Source organism: Emys orbicularis, chromosome 12 (genome assembly GCF_028017835.1).
Source record: "Emys orbicularis isolate rEmyOrb1 chromosome 12, rEmyOrb1.hap1, whole genome shotgun sequence".
Lineage (NCBI taxonomy): Eukaryota > Metazoa > Chordata > Testudines > Emydidae > Emys > Emys orbicularis.
The window spans coordinates 39,426,067-39,438,985 of record NC_088694.1 but is presented as its reverse complement, the minus strand read 5'-3'; the positions used below and the strand labels follow the sequence as shown (position 1 = coordinate 39,438,985).

The 12,919-nt window shown below is 48.9% G+C and overlaps 1 protein-coding gene across 1 annotated transcript; it reads left to right on the top strand.

Annotated features, from left to right (window-relative positions):
- The first annotated feature begins 2,672 nt into the window (after nt 1-2,672).
- Nucleotides 2,673-3,677, top strand: LOC135886163 (olfactory receptor 14A16-like). Its single transcript, XM_065414022.1, has one exon. It carries the CDS (start codon nt 2,673-2,675, stop codon nt 3,675-3,677), a length of 1,005 nt encoding a protein of 334 aa, XP_065270094.1.
- Nucleotides 3,678-12,919: the final 9,242 nt, after the last annotated feature.

The following is a 12,919-nucleotide window of genomic DNA, read 5'->3' as shown; positions in this document are numbered from 1 at the left end:
CTAGGACATAGCCACTGTATTCTCTGTCCCACACTGCAGCCAGCTAAGCGGCAATGCTGCTGAGAGGTGCTTAGAACATACACATAGACACTGGCCATCCACCCAACTGCTCCCAGTCCTAGAAGACAAGCCAGAGAAAGGGGTGTGGGGAATCAGTGGTACAGGGAGGGGAAGTGACTGGCCCAAGGTCACACAGCAGGTCAGTGGCAGAAACAAGAACAGAACCCAAGTCTCCTGCCTGTACAGACATAAAGTCGCAGAGGGAAAGGATACAGCACAGTAATGGAGGGATGCTACTAGTCTGTCATCACCCAGAGATGGAAATGCAATGGGATTTGGAGCCATAAATAATAAGAACATAAGAACAGCCACACTGGCTCAGACCAATGCTCCATCTAGCCCAGTATCCTGTCCGTGACAGGGGCTGGTGCCTGAAGCTTCAGAGGGAATGAACAGAACAGGGCAATTATCAAATGATCCATCCCCTGTCGCCCAGCTTCTGGCAAACAGAGGTTTAGGGACACCCAAAGCATGGGGTTGCATCCTGACCATCTTGGCTATTAACCATTGATTGACCTATCCTTCATGGATTTATCTAATTCTTTTTTTAAACCCAGTTATACTTTCAGCCCTCACAAAATTCCCTGGGAATGAGTTCAACACGTTGATTGTGCATTGTGTGAAGAAATTCTTCCTTTTGTTTGTTTTAAGCCTACTGCCTATTAATTTCATTTGGTGATTCCTGGTCCTTCTGTTCTGTGGAGGGGTAAATACTACTTCCCTATTCACTCTTTCCACAATATGCATGATTTTATAGACATTTATCATATCCCCCCTTAGTCATCTCTTTTCTAAAGTTAAACAGTACCAGTCTCTTTATATCTCCTCATATGGAAGCTGTTCCATGCCCCTAATCATTTTTGTTGCTCTTCTCTATATCTTTCCCAATTCGAATATATCTTTTTTTTAGATGAGGCAACCACAGCTGCACACAGTATTCAAGGTATGGGCGTACCATAGATTTATATACTGGCATTATATTTTCAGCTTTATTATCTATCCCTTTCCTAATGGTTCCCTAACATCTTGTTGGCTTTTTTCGCTGCTACTGAACATCGAGCAGATGTTTTCAGAGAACAAACCACAATGACTCCAAGATCATTCTTGAGTAGTACTAGCTAAATTAGACCCCATCATTTTGTATGTATAGTTAGGATTATGTTTTCCAATCTGCATGACTATTCATTTATCAATATTGAATTCCATCTGCCATTTGGTTGCCCATTCACCCAGTTTTGTTGGATCTCTTTTTGACTTTTCTCTGTCAGCTTTGCATTTAACAATCCTGAGTAATTTTGTATTTTCTGCACTTTGCGACCTCATTGTTCGCTCCATTTATCAATTTGTTGTACAGCAAAGGTCTCAGTGCAGATTCTTGGAGAGCCCAGGTATTTACCTCTCTTCATTATGAAAACTGAATATTTATTCCTACTCTTTGTTCCCTATCTTTTAGCAAGTTACTAATCCATGAGAGAACCTTCCCTCTTATCCCATGACTACTTACTTTGCTTAAGAGCTGTAAGTGTGGGACTTTGTTGAAAGCTTTCTGAAAGCTTTCTGAAAGTCCAAGTACCCTATATTAACTGGATCACATTACAGTAGCTACCCTACAGACACCTGGTCCAGAGGCTGATTTAAGTGTTGGTTTATTACCACATTTAGTAGTTTTGCAATTTCATATTTGATGTCATTCAGAACGCTTGGGTGACTACAATCTGGACCTGGAGACTCATTCCTGTTTGTTCCAAAACCTCCTCTATTGACACCTCAGTCTTGGACAGTTCTCAGATTTGTCACCTAAAAAGAATGGCTCTTGTGTGGGAATCTCCATCTCATCCTCTGCAGCGAAGACTGATGCAAAGAATTCATTTAGCTTCTCTACAACGGCCTTGTCTTCCCTGAGAGTTCCTTTTGCACCTTGACCATCCAGGAACCGCACTCACTGTTTGGCAAAGTTCCTGCTTCTGAAATGCTTAAGCAAAATTGCTCTTAGTTTTTCTGTCTATTGTTAGTTGCTTTTCACATTCTTTCCTGCCCTGCCTAATTATACTTTTACACTTCTCTTGCCACAAATCAATGTGTAAATAAGTAGCTGGCCATTTACGTGGTGTTGGGGTAGAATCGTTACAGACAAACTGCCACATAGGAGTCTGGGTGAGTCAATGTTGAATTTCTCTGGAAAGTGGAAATCACTATTTCAGCATTGCTATCAGTATTAGCTATGTTAGTATTTACATTTCATGCCCAAATTTAGAGTCTTCTGTTTCTCATAATAGGGTACTATATTGGCTAGAAATGTTTTATTTGTGTTATACTTTGTTCCAACCTTAATACCGCATTGGCCAGATCCTCAGATGGTGTAGACAGACCCATCTCCCTTAGGTTTAAAGGCGACAATCCAGTATTTACTGATGTGATAATGCATCTCACTAGGGCTCTGACTCATGGGGGTAAGGAACACTCTCAACTCCTAGTCAGTGGAAGTGACAAGAACTGTGCACCATTGACATTCCCATCATGAGATATTATGGAGAGAGAATAAGTTCATTTTCTCTGTCACTCTAACCTTGACCATTTCCCTTGTCCTTCCATCCACAGGCAGGACACAAGATATGGAGAAGAAAATATCCAACCGAACCACTGTGACCGAGTTCCTTCTCCTGGGATTCTCTGACATTCGGGAGCTGCAGATTTTGCACTTTGTGGTATTTCTGGTGCTTTACCTGGCAGCCCTGGTGGGGAATCTTCTCATTATCACAGCTGTAGCCTTTGACCATCACCTTCACACCCCCATGTATTTCTTCCTGACCAATTTGTCCATTCTAGACATTGGCTCCATTTCTGTCCCAGTCACCAAATCCTTGGCCAACTCCCTCATGAACACCAGGTCAATTTCCTATTCCGGATGTGTGGCACATGTCTTTTTCTTTATATTCTTTACTTCAACAGGTTTTGCCTTACTTACCATGATGGCGTATGACCGATATGTCGCCATCTGCCAACCATTGCACTATGAGAGAGTGATGAACAGGAGAGCTTGCATCCAGATGGCAGCCAGTGCCTGGATGAGTATTTTTGTCTACTCTGTACTGCACACTGGGAACACATTTGCAATATCTTTCTGTGGAGGCAACACAGTGGATCAGTTTTTCTGTGAAATCCCCCAGCTCCTCAAGCTCGCCTGCTCTGACTCATACCTCAGTGAAGTTGGGGCTAGTGCCTTTAGTGTGTGCTTAGGCTTAAGCTTCTTTGTTTTTATAGTTGTGTCATATGTTCAGATCTTCACCAGAGTACTGAAAATACCCTCTGAGCAGGGCCGGCATAAAGCTCTATCCACCTGCCTCCCTCACCTCATTGTGGTCTCATTGTTCTTTTTCACTGTAGCCTTTGCCTACCTGAAACCCATCTACAGCTCAACATCAGGTCTGGATCTCATGGTGGCTGTTCTCTATTCTGTGGTGCCTCCAATGATGAATCCGATCATCTATAGCATGAGGAATAAGGAGATCAAAGCTGCACTGAAGAAACTGATAGGGGGGAAGTTATTCACCAAAACCAAAATATCCATCTTTGATCATGATTTCTTTTGGTGTTTCTTTTCAAATATAATCAAATGAAGGCATTATTGTCTCCTTGAGATCATGATTTGAAATCTGCTTGTGCAAAAAGGGGCATTTACACCAGTAAAAATGCAGAGTCAAGACAATGGATTAACTGTACCATTTACATCTGTATAAATAAGATCAGAATCTATCTATCTATCTATCTATCTATCTATCTTTTCTGTACTGCCACCCACCATCACACTATCTGAGCACCTTCCACCTAAAATGAATAGCCATAATCAAGTTCCCAATGGACTCGATGAGGTCTCTGACCCTTTTCCTTTTGCGGGTATAAATGCTGCTTGGGATACCATGGCTTTTGGTTAATTGTTTGCTTGTGTGACAGAGTGTGGTATGATGGTGTCATGTTGTGAACTTTTTTGTAGTATATGTGGAAATATTGTCAGGGTGACAGGACAAGTCTGACCTGGCTCAATGGCAGCTTATTGTGCTGCATTCTAATCAGCTGCCCTGCCTGGGAGAGGTGTTTGACACCTCATTGAAAGACCATCGTTGAGATCCCATCAAGACTAGAGTCTGGAGCCATCGATTTTTATTGTGTCTCCATTACTTGCCCACCCCCAGGGGAAAATTATTTTTCTCTACAGGGAGCCCACAGGCATGGAAGTCAGGGATGGAACTTCACAGTTTGAGCCCATGGCCCAGAGACTGGGGCCTACTTCACAATGGGATCCACTGTTGGGGCCACATGGTGCCATCCACGGCCATGTAAAATAAAGACTTTCAGGAGTAAGCTGGCAGAAGGGGACTCTCCCCAGCTTGAAACATGGATGAACCCTGGACTCACAGAATCAGTGATTTCAGATTCAGACTGGGGGAGGGGGTGTCTCAGAACTGTCTTGTTTTAAAGATCTGTGTCGGTCGAGGGCTTATGGCATAAAGTTTCCCTTTGCTACACCCGTGTTCCTTGCCTTCCTGCCATGTTCTTCTTAAAGAGGTTCAGCTAGAAGCCAAAAGGGACCATAGGCTAGGTGAAGCTCTGGTGGAATGTGTATAAGTGACTGGGGGCTTGGGAAAACTCAGACACTGGTTTTGAGTTCTAAGGCAGCTGGACAATGGCCGCCCACAGCCAATGGAAGGGGATCAGAGTGTTCCCTAGAGCCCCAGAGCTAGAAACACTGATGAGACTACCCAGATGCAGTTGCCTTGGAAGTACGTGTTTCTCATTGATTGGGCCCTCTTGCAAGAGACAGGTGACTGGACGGCTGGATAAAGGGCCATGTTCTAACACCTTGCTTATCTGCCTTTTGTTTGTTTTGTTTTATTTGATGAATTGGTCAGTTTGGTTTAGTTCTTTTATTTTTTTTGGTGGGGGGAGGGAAATGATTGTTACATGAAGGTGTAAATATTTGGTTTTGTCTTTGGGAAGCCAACGTGTCAACACTTTGATGTTTCTTTTTTTTTTTTTCTGGGTGAGCTGAAGGTTTGCTTTCCACAATGACTAAGGCATTGAAAGGAGCAGCTGCAGCCTTCTGGGTGGCTGAGTTCCTGCTGAAAGGATTATTTGGATGGTGCTGGGATTGTATTGAATGCCATGTTAGGGGCCTTGTGCCTTGGATAAGTGCATTTTGATTATTTTAAACCTAAAATAAAACTCCAGCCACACTCTAATGTATTCCTTTAGATGGAATAAATGGACAGTGTTAACATAACCCAGTCACTGTCCAACATTAAACAGTGTTAAACAAGTTCCAGAGCTTGGTGTCCAGAGACCACAGCCTGCTGTGCACCATGGCAAACACATAATTAAAAATCCTGTTAACCTTTTATTAATGATCCAGACAGGAAAGGAAACCAGTTACAGTATTTGAAATGTAAAGTACTAAGTCAAGCTTTCATTTTAGCCACACCCCTTGTTCCCTTTCCCTTTAATTGGAGGAAGTTTTAGAAGGAAAACCCCAGCTGTTTGGCAGTCTCTTTGAGATATCAGAGATGGTAATACCCATCCTTTTAGGGAGAAGAGAAGAAGTTAGTTGATTTCGGCTGGAGCTGTCGTTGTTGCTGTTGTTTTTACTGTCCGCCTTGTTTGTCAGTCTCTTCAATGGTATCAAAGATGGGAATAACTGTGATTCCAGGTGGTGGTTGGGATTCAGCTGGAGCCGGTAGGGGTGGCCATATCATCTGGGCCCTTCTCTGTTGCCTAGGGTCAGGCTGTCAAAGGCCTGGGGTCCCAGGAGACAGTAGGAGTGGCAGCCACGATGGTGAAGCTCATTCTGGAATCCTCCATCTGTTCTTCTTTTTGTTCTTTCTGTACTTTCCTCACAAAATTTCTTTCTTTCCTTTAGGACTCAGAAAGGGAGTGATGGGTAGAATAGTGTGAGGTAGTAGGATTTTCTCTTGTTATGTTGAAAGTGAGCCTATGTGAGTCTTACTGTTTTGTATGAATGCTGTGTGTGCCTCAATTTCCTTGTCTACTGCATCAATGTCTAGGTGGTGGGAACAAGGGTGTGTGACTTTTGTGGGGGTTGCTCCAGCTGCCTGCACAGATGCTATGGCTGCCCCTTCGTAACGTGAGACCCAGGAGGGGGATGCAACCAGGTGACTCTTTGCTCAGGAAGCAAGACAAAGCCTGGAGGAGGAGCAACGAGCAGGTCAGGGGCCAGGCAGCTGGAAGCGAGTCAGTGTTAGCTGGCTTGGGGTGCAGGGGGAGGGCCAGAGCCCTGGCTCTGTGCTCCCCTTCCACCAAGATGGACTTGGCTGAAAGTCACTGATTTCTGTGGTAAGAAGTTTTGTCCTATGCTGTGTTCCACTGATAAATCTTGTTTTACCGGCTGGCTGAGCCCTAGTCTACACTATGAGTTTAGGTCGAATTTAGCAGCATTAGATCGATTTAACCCTGCACCCGTCCACACGACGAAGCCATTTTGTCAACTTAAAGGCTCTTAAAATCGATTTCTGTATTCCTCCCTGATGGGGGGGATCAGCGCTGAAATCGACCTTGCTGGGTTGAATTTGGGGTGGTGTGGATGCAATTCAACGGTATTGGCCTCCAGGAGCTATCCCAGAGTGCTCCATTGTGACCGCTCTGGACAGCACTTTCAACTCAGATGCACTGGCCAGGTAGACAGGAAAAGCCCCGGGAACTTTTGAATTTCATTTCCTGTTTGGCCAACATGGCGAGCTAATCAGCACAGGTGACCATGCAGAGCTCATCAACAGAGGTGACCATGGAGTCCCAGAATCGCAAAAGAGCTCCAGCATGGACCGAACAGGAGGTACTGGATCTGATCACTGTGTAGGGAGATGAATCCGTGCTATCAGAACTCCGTTCCAAAAGACGAAATGCCAAAATATTTGAAAAAATCTCCAAGGGCATGAAGAACAGAGGCTATAACAGGGACCCGAGGATCAAACGGATATGCTCCAGTGTATGGTTGAGGTGCAGGAAAGGCAGCAGGAGCACAGACTGCTGCTGCAGCCCCTGTGTAACCAATCACCCTCCTCCCCAAGTCCCATAGCCTCCTCACCCAGACGGCCAAGAAAGCCGTGGGGGGGCCTCCGGGCATCCAACCACTCCACCCCAGAGGACTGCCCAAGCAACAGAAAGCTAGCATTCAATAAGTTTTGAAACACAGTGTGGCCTTGTCCTTCCCTCCTCCCCTCCTCCACCACCCCACCCGATGCTTCCCTCCTCCCCCACCCATCCCGCCCTACCTTGGCAGCTATCCCCCCATTTGTGTGACAAATTAATAAAGAATGCATGCATTTGAAACAGCAATGACTTTATTGCCTCTGCAAGCGGTGATCAAAGGGGGTAGAAGAGGGCGGTTGGCTTACAGGGAAGTAGAGTGAACAAAGGGGGCGGGTTTTCATCAAGGAGAAACAGAACTTTCATACCATAGCCTGGCCAGTCATGAAACTGGTTTTCAACGCTTCTCTGATGTGCAGTGAGTCCTGCTGTGCTCTTCTAACCACCCTGGTGTCTGGCTGCGCGTAATCAGCGGCCAGACAATTTGCCTCAACCTCCCACCCTGCCATAAACATCTCCCCCTTACTCTCACAGATATTGTGGAGCACACAGCAAGCAGTAATAACAATGGAAATATTGGTTCGCTGAGGTCTAACTGAGTCAGTAAACTGTGCCAGCGCGCTTTCAAACATCCAAGTGCACATTCTACCACCATTCTGCACTTGCTCAGCCTATAGTTGAACAGCTGCTGACTACTGTCCAGGCTGCCTGTGTATGGCTTCATGAGCCATGGCATGAAGGGGTAGGCTGGGTCCCCAAGGATAACTATAGGTATTTCAACATCCCCAATGGTTATTTTCTCGTCTGGAAAGTAAGCCCCTTTCTTCAGCTGTTCAAACAGACCAGAGTTCCTGAAGATGCGAGCGTCATGTACCTTTCCCGGACATCCCACGTTGATGTTGGTGAAACGTCCCTTGTGATCCACCAGTGCTTGCAGCACCATTGAAAAGTACCCTTTTGGTTTATGTACTGGCTTCCTTGGTGCTCCGGTCCCAAGATAGGGATATGCGTTCCGTCTATTGCCCCACCACAGTTAGGGAATCCCATTGCAGCAAAGTCATCCACTATGACCTGCACATTTCCCAGAGTCACTACCCTTGATAGCAGCAGCTCAGTGATCACGTTGGCTACTTGGATCACAGCAGCACCCACAGTAGACTTGCCCACTCCAAATTGATTCCCGACTGAAGCGTTGCAAGCTTCCACAGTGCTATCGCTACTTGCTTGTGAGGGCTGTTGTCATCTTGGTATTCTTGCACTTCAGGGCAGGGGAAAGCAAGTCACAAAGTTCCAAGAAAGTGCCCTTACGCATGCAACACTATGCGGTCCCACCAGTCTGTGCTTGTTTCCCGGGCTCAGAATCAGCGTTCCACGGCATGAACCTACCCCATTACCACCATGATGTCCAAATTGCCAGGGCCTGTGCTTTGAGAGAAGTCTGTGTCCATGTCCTCATCACTCTCGTCACCGCACTGTCGTCGCCTCCTCGCCTGCGCTTGAAGTTTCTGGTGCTGCATATACTGCAGGACAATGTGCGTGGTGTTTACAGTGCTCATAACTGCCGTGATGTTCTGATCGGGTTCCATGCTTGCCGTGGTATGGCGTCTGCAGGAGAGCAGAGTGGAAGCGGAAGAGGTCATTCAATGACTACAGTTTGCAGTCCTACTGCACCGTTTGCTGCCAGCAGCACCCAGGACACAACAGTGGTGGCTGAGCTGAGTGGGCTGCATGCTTGCTGTGGTATGGCATCTTTGCAGAAAAAAGGCGCGAAATGATTGTCTGCTGTTGCTCTCACGGAGGGAGGGGCGACTGACGACACGGCTTACAGGGTTGGCTTACAGGGAATTAAAATCAACAAAGGGGTTGGGTTTGCATCAAAGAGAAACACACACAACTGTCACACGGAAGCCTGGCCAGTCATGAAACTGTTTTTCAAAGCCTCTGTGATGCGCAGCGCGCCTTGCTGTGCTCTTCTAATCGCAAACAGCCTAGTCAGCAAACAGCGCCAGTGAGCTTTTATGTGACCAAAGACACATTCTACCACCATTCTGCACTTGCTCAGCCTATAGTTGAACTGCTCCTTACTACTGTCCAGGCTTCATGAGTCATGGGAGCAAGGGGTAGGCTGGGGTAGGTGCGACCACGCAGTGCTGCCGGCTGGGAGAGCAGCCTGAGGCAGAAGCCTCCAGCTCGCATGATATTCCAGGCAGGACTGAATCTCTATGGGGCGAAACTTAAAGAAGGGAATGACCTGGAGTCACTCCCATTTATGTCCAGGTGCCCCTGACAGACCTCACCAAGGTTGGCCAGGAGCACCCAGGAGACAACAATGACGGCTAGCAGTCATATTGCACCATCTGCTGCTGCAAAGGCAAGGAGCTGTTGCTGTGTAGCAATGCAGTATCGCGTCTGCCAGCAGCACCCAGGAGACATACGGTGATGGTGAGCTGAGAGGGCTCCATGCTTGCCGTGGTATGTCGGCTACACGGGTAACCCAGGAAAAAAGGTGAGAAACCATTGTTTGCCGTTGCTTTCATGGAGGGAGGGAGGGAGGGGGGCTTGAAGACATGTACCCAAAACCACCCGCGACAATGTTTTTGCCCCATCAGGCATTGGGAGCTCAACCCAGAATTCCAAAGGGCGGCGGAGACTGCGGGAACTGTGGGATAGCTACCCACAGTGCAACGCTCCGAAAGTCGACACTAGCCTCATTACCGCTGACTTAATGCAACTTAATACTCTTAGTGGCGACACACACAATCGACTGTATAAAATCGATTTCTATAACCCAAAATTATATCGTCTTGCACTGCACAGGGAACTGTACAGTGTAAGCTCATAAAATTCGCCCACTCCCTCAACGTAGAGAGGAATATGCAACAGCCTTTTCCCCTGAGCAGTAGCGTAGCTGGGGGGGAGCGGGGAGAGTGGCCCCTCCCCCTGAGCACATTATCCAAAAGTGGCGCCTTAGGCGCTGACTCTGTGGGTGCTGCAGGGCTGGAGCATCCACGGGGAAAAATTTGTGGGTCCCGCCCCCCAGCCCCAGCTCACCTCCGCTCAGCCTCCGCTTTCTCCCCTGAACGCTCCACCTCGCTTCTCCCCCTCCCCCCCACTTCCCGCGAATCAGCTGTTCGCGCGGGAAGCCTGGGTGGGCGGAGAAGCAGTTCGGTGGTTTCACACTCAGGCTCAGCGAGGCAGAGACGGAGCCGAGGTGAGCTGGGGCGGGGGGGGCCACCCGCACTGCAGCAGGTAACCCGGGCGGGGCAGGGGAACCGCTCCCCGCCCCAGCTCACCTCCGCTCTGCCTCCCTAGGCCTGAACGCGAAGCCGCCGCTTGATTCTGAGCCCTCCCAGGCTTCCCGCACAAACAGCTGATTCGTGGGAAGTGGTGGGGCTGCGAGCTCGGCCTGATCTGGTGCTCCAGGTTTTGCGTGTGGTGGCGTGGCTCGGCTCCAGCCAAGCGGCGCGGCTGTAGCACTGCCAGCCACCGCGGTAAGTGGGCGGGGGGGGGGGTTGGATAGAGGGCAGGGGAGTTCGGGGGGGTTGTCAGGGGTGGGGGGTTGGATAGGGGTCAGGGCGGTCAGAGGGCAGGGAACAGGGGGGTTGAATGGGGGCTGGGGTCCCGGGAGAGCAGTCAGGAAGGAGGGGGGTTGGATGGGGCGGCGGGGGGCAGTCAGGGGCAGGGGTTCTGGGGTGGTCAGGGGACAGGGAGAAGGGGCGGTTTGATGGGGCAGAGGTCCCGGGGGCCATCAGGAATGAGAGGAGGGGTTGGATGGGGTGGTGGGGGACAGTCAGGGGACAGGGAAGGGGGGTAGATGGGGCAGGGGTTAGGGCGCGTCAAGGAACGTGGGGGGGGTGGATAATTGACAATGTAGCTGCGGGAGACCCTGATCTGTGTACCTGTCTGGGACAGCACGCTTGGCTGTACTGCTGGGGAACTCAGCGTGTACATGGAACTGCCTGGAGGGGATTGGTCATGGGGACAGTCTCAGCCCTGCGACCGCACCCACTGGCAGCTGCCTCCCTGGCTGGACTCCAAGGACTGATAGCAGGAGTGGGGCTGTGTGGCCCCCAAGCAGAGACATGGGTGAGCTCTGTCCACCAAGATGAATCCTGGATCTGCTGAGTCAGCTCTTAGCCTATAGCAGTGATTCTCAAACTTTTTGTACTGGTGACCCCTTTCACACAGCAAGTCTCTGAGTGCGACCCCCTTATAAATTAAAAACACGTTTTAATATATTTAACACCATTATAAATGCTGTATGCAAAGCAGAGTTTGGGGTGGAGGCTAAGAGATCACAACCCCCCATGTAGTAACCTCATGACCCCCCTTAGTGGTCCCGACCCCCAGTTTGAGAACCTCTGGCCTATAGCACCAGCTGGGCTCTGCTCGGTGTGTGCTGGCCACATGGGCTGGAACCCTGGGCCACAGCTTTTATGTATCACCTTTTTTATTTACTTTCTTGCTTTTACCAGGCTGTGTGATCCGGGGGGGGCAGGAAAAGGGCTGAGGCCCCCCCTTTGTCACTGCCACAGCAGTGCCACCCCTTAGCAGCACCTCCCCTGTCCCTCCCAGCCTGAGGCCCAGCAGAGACTGCTGAGTTTATGTAGCAGAAGGAGTTCCCCTGATGGAGCCCTTCCTCCCTTAGGCAGGGGAAGCCCAGCTTTGCAGGGGGCTAGGAGAGTTTGGGAAAGATGCTGCTCTCCAGACCTTGTTTCTGCTCTTAACCCCCCGCCCCCCGCCTGCCCCAGTTGGGAACTGGTGCCATCCCCAAAGCCTGTGTCCTGGGCACTCTGTCATTCTGCATCTTGCTTTTTCCAGTCTCAGCTCTCTTCTCTGACTGCTGCAGAGATGCCCCACTGAGGACATCACTGAGTTGCACTGTGCTGGGTGCTGTCTGCAGCCTGGACTCTTGATAGGATGGCTTTAGTTTTGAAGGTGTTTTTTAAAATGTTTTCAAGCTGCCTCCCCCTCCCACAACACACAGTGCCAGGGAGGGAAGGGAAGGGCTGGACCCTTCCTGCTGCCTCAAGATGTTTAAAAAAGCCTTTTTTGGCCTTTATTTTTTGTCTACATTTGTTACCTTTAGAAAAGTCTGCTCTCCTCTGTTCCTACTGGAGGTCTCCTTGGAGGAGCAGCGAGTTGGGCGGGGGGGGGGAGAGTATGGCTTCTGCCTGCTGATGAGGGAGGGCATGCTGGGGCCTTGCACAGACCTCTTCCACCTTGAGTGTCTGGCAAAGCCTTGGGTTCTGTACCAATCCCTTCCTATCCAAAGGGCTGTGGCTCTTGCTCTCTGATGTCACAATTCTGCTAGACCCCAAGCCCTTCAGAATCCTCCAGCTCAGGACGGCTAGCCCCTTGCACCACTGTGGCTCTGTTTCTATTTAGCACACTAGCTTGATCAGCGCTAGCACGGGTATGTCTACACAAGCCGGAAATTACACCTCCCTTTTCCAGTGTAAACATACCCCAAATCATGGGGATACTTCCTTTCGTCCACCCTCTGTATATATGGGGAGGGGAATTATTGACCTTGTGCATATGTAATGGTGTTTGGTGTTTGTAAGACAAGATATAATAATCACACTTCCAAATTGCAATGAACTGTGGAAACGTTCCTGTTTGGTATGAGAGATGTTACTTATACCTAGATGCACTCCCCTTCCCCACCCCCAGCCCTACGCATGCTGGCTTGGGAATATCACTGCTGTAGTGTCAGCTTTTAAGACACTTTTCACATGCATCACTTCTAGTATTATGGTAA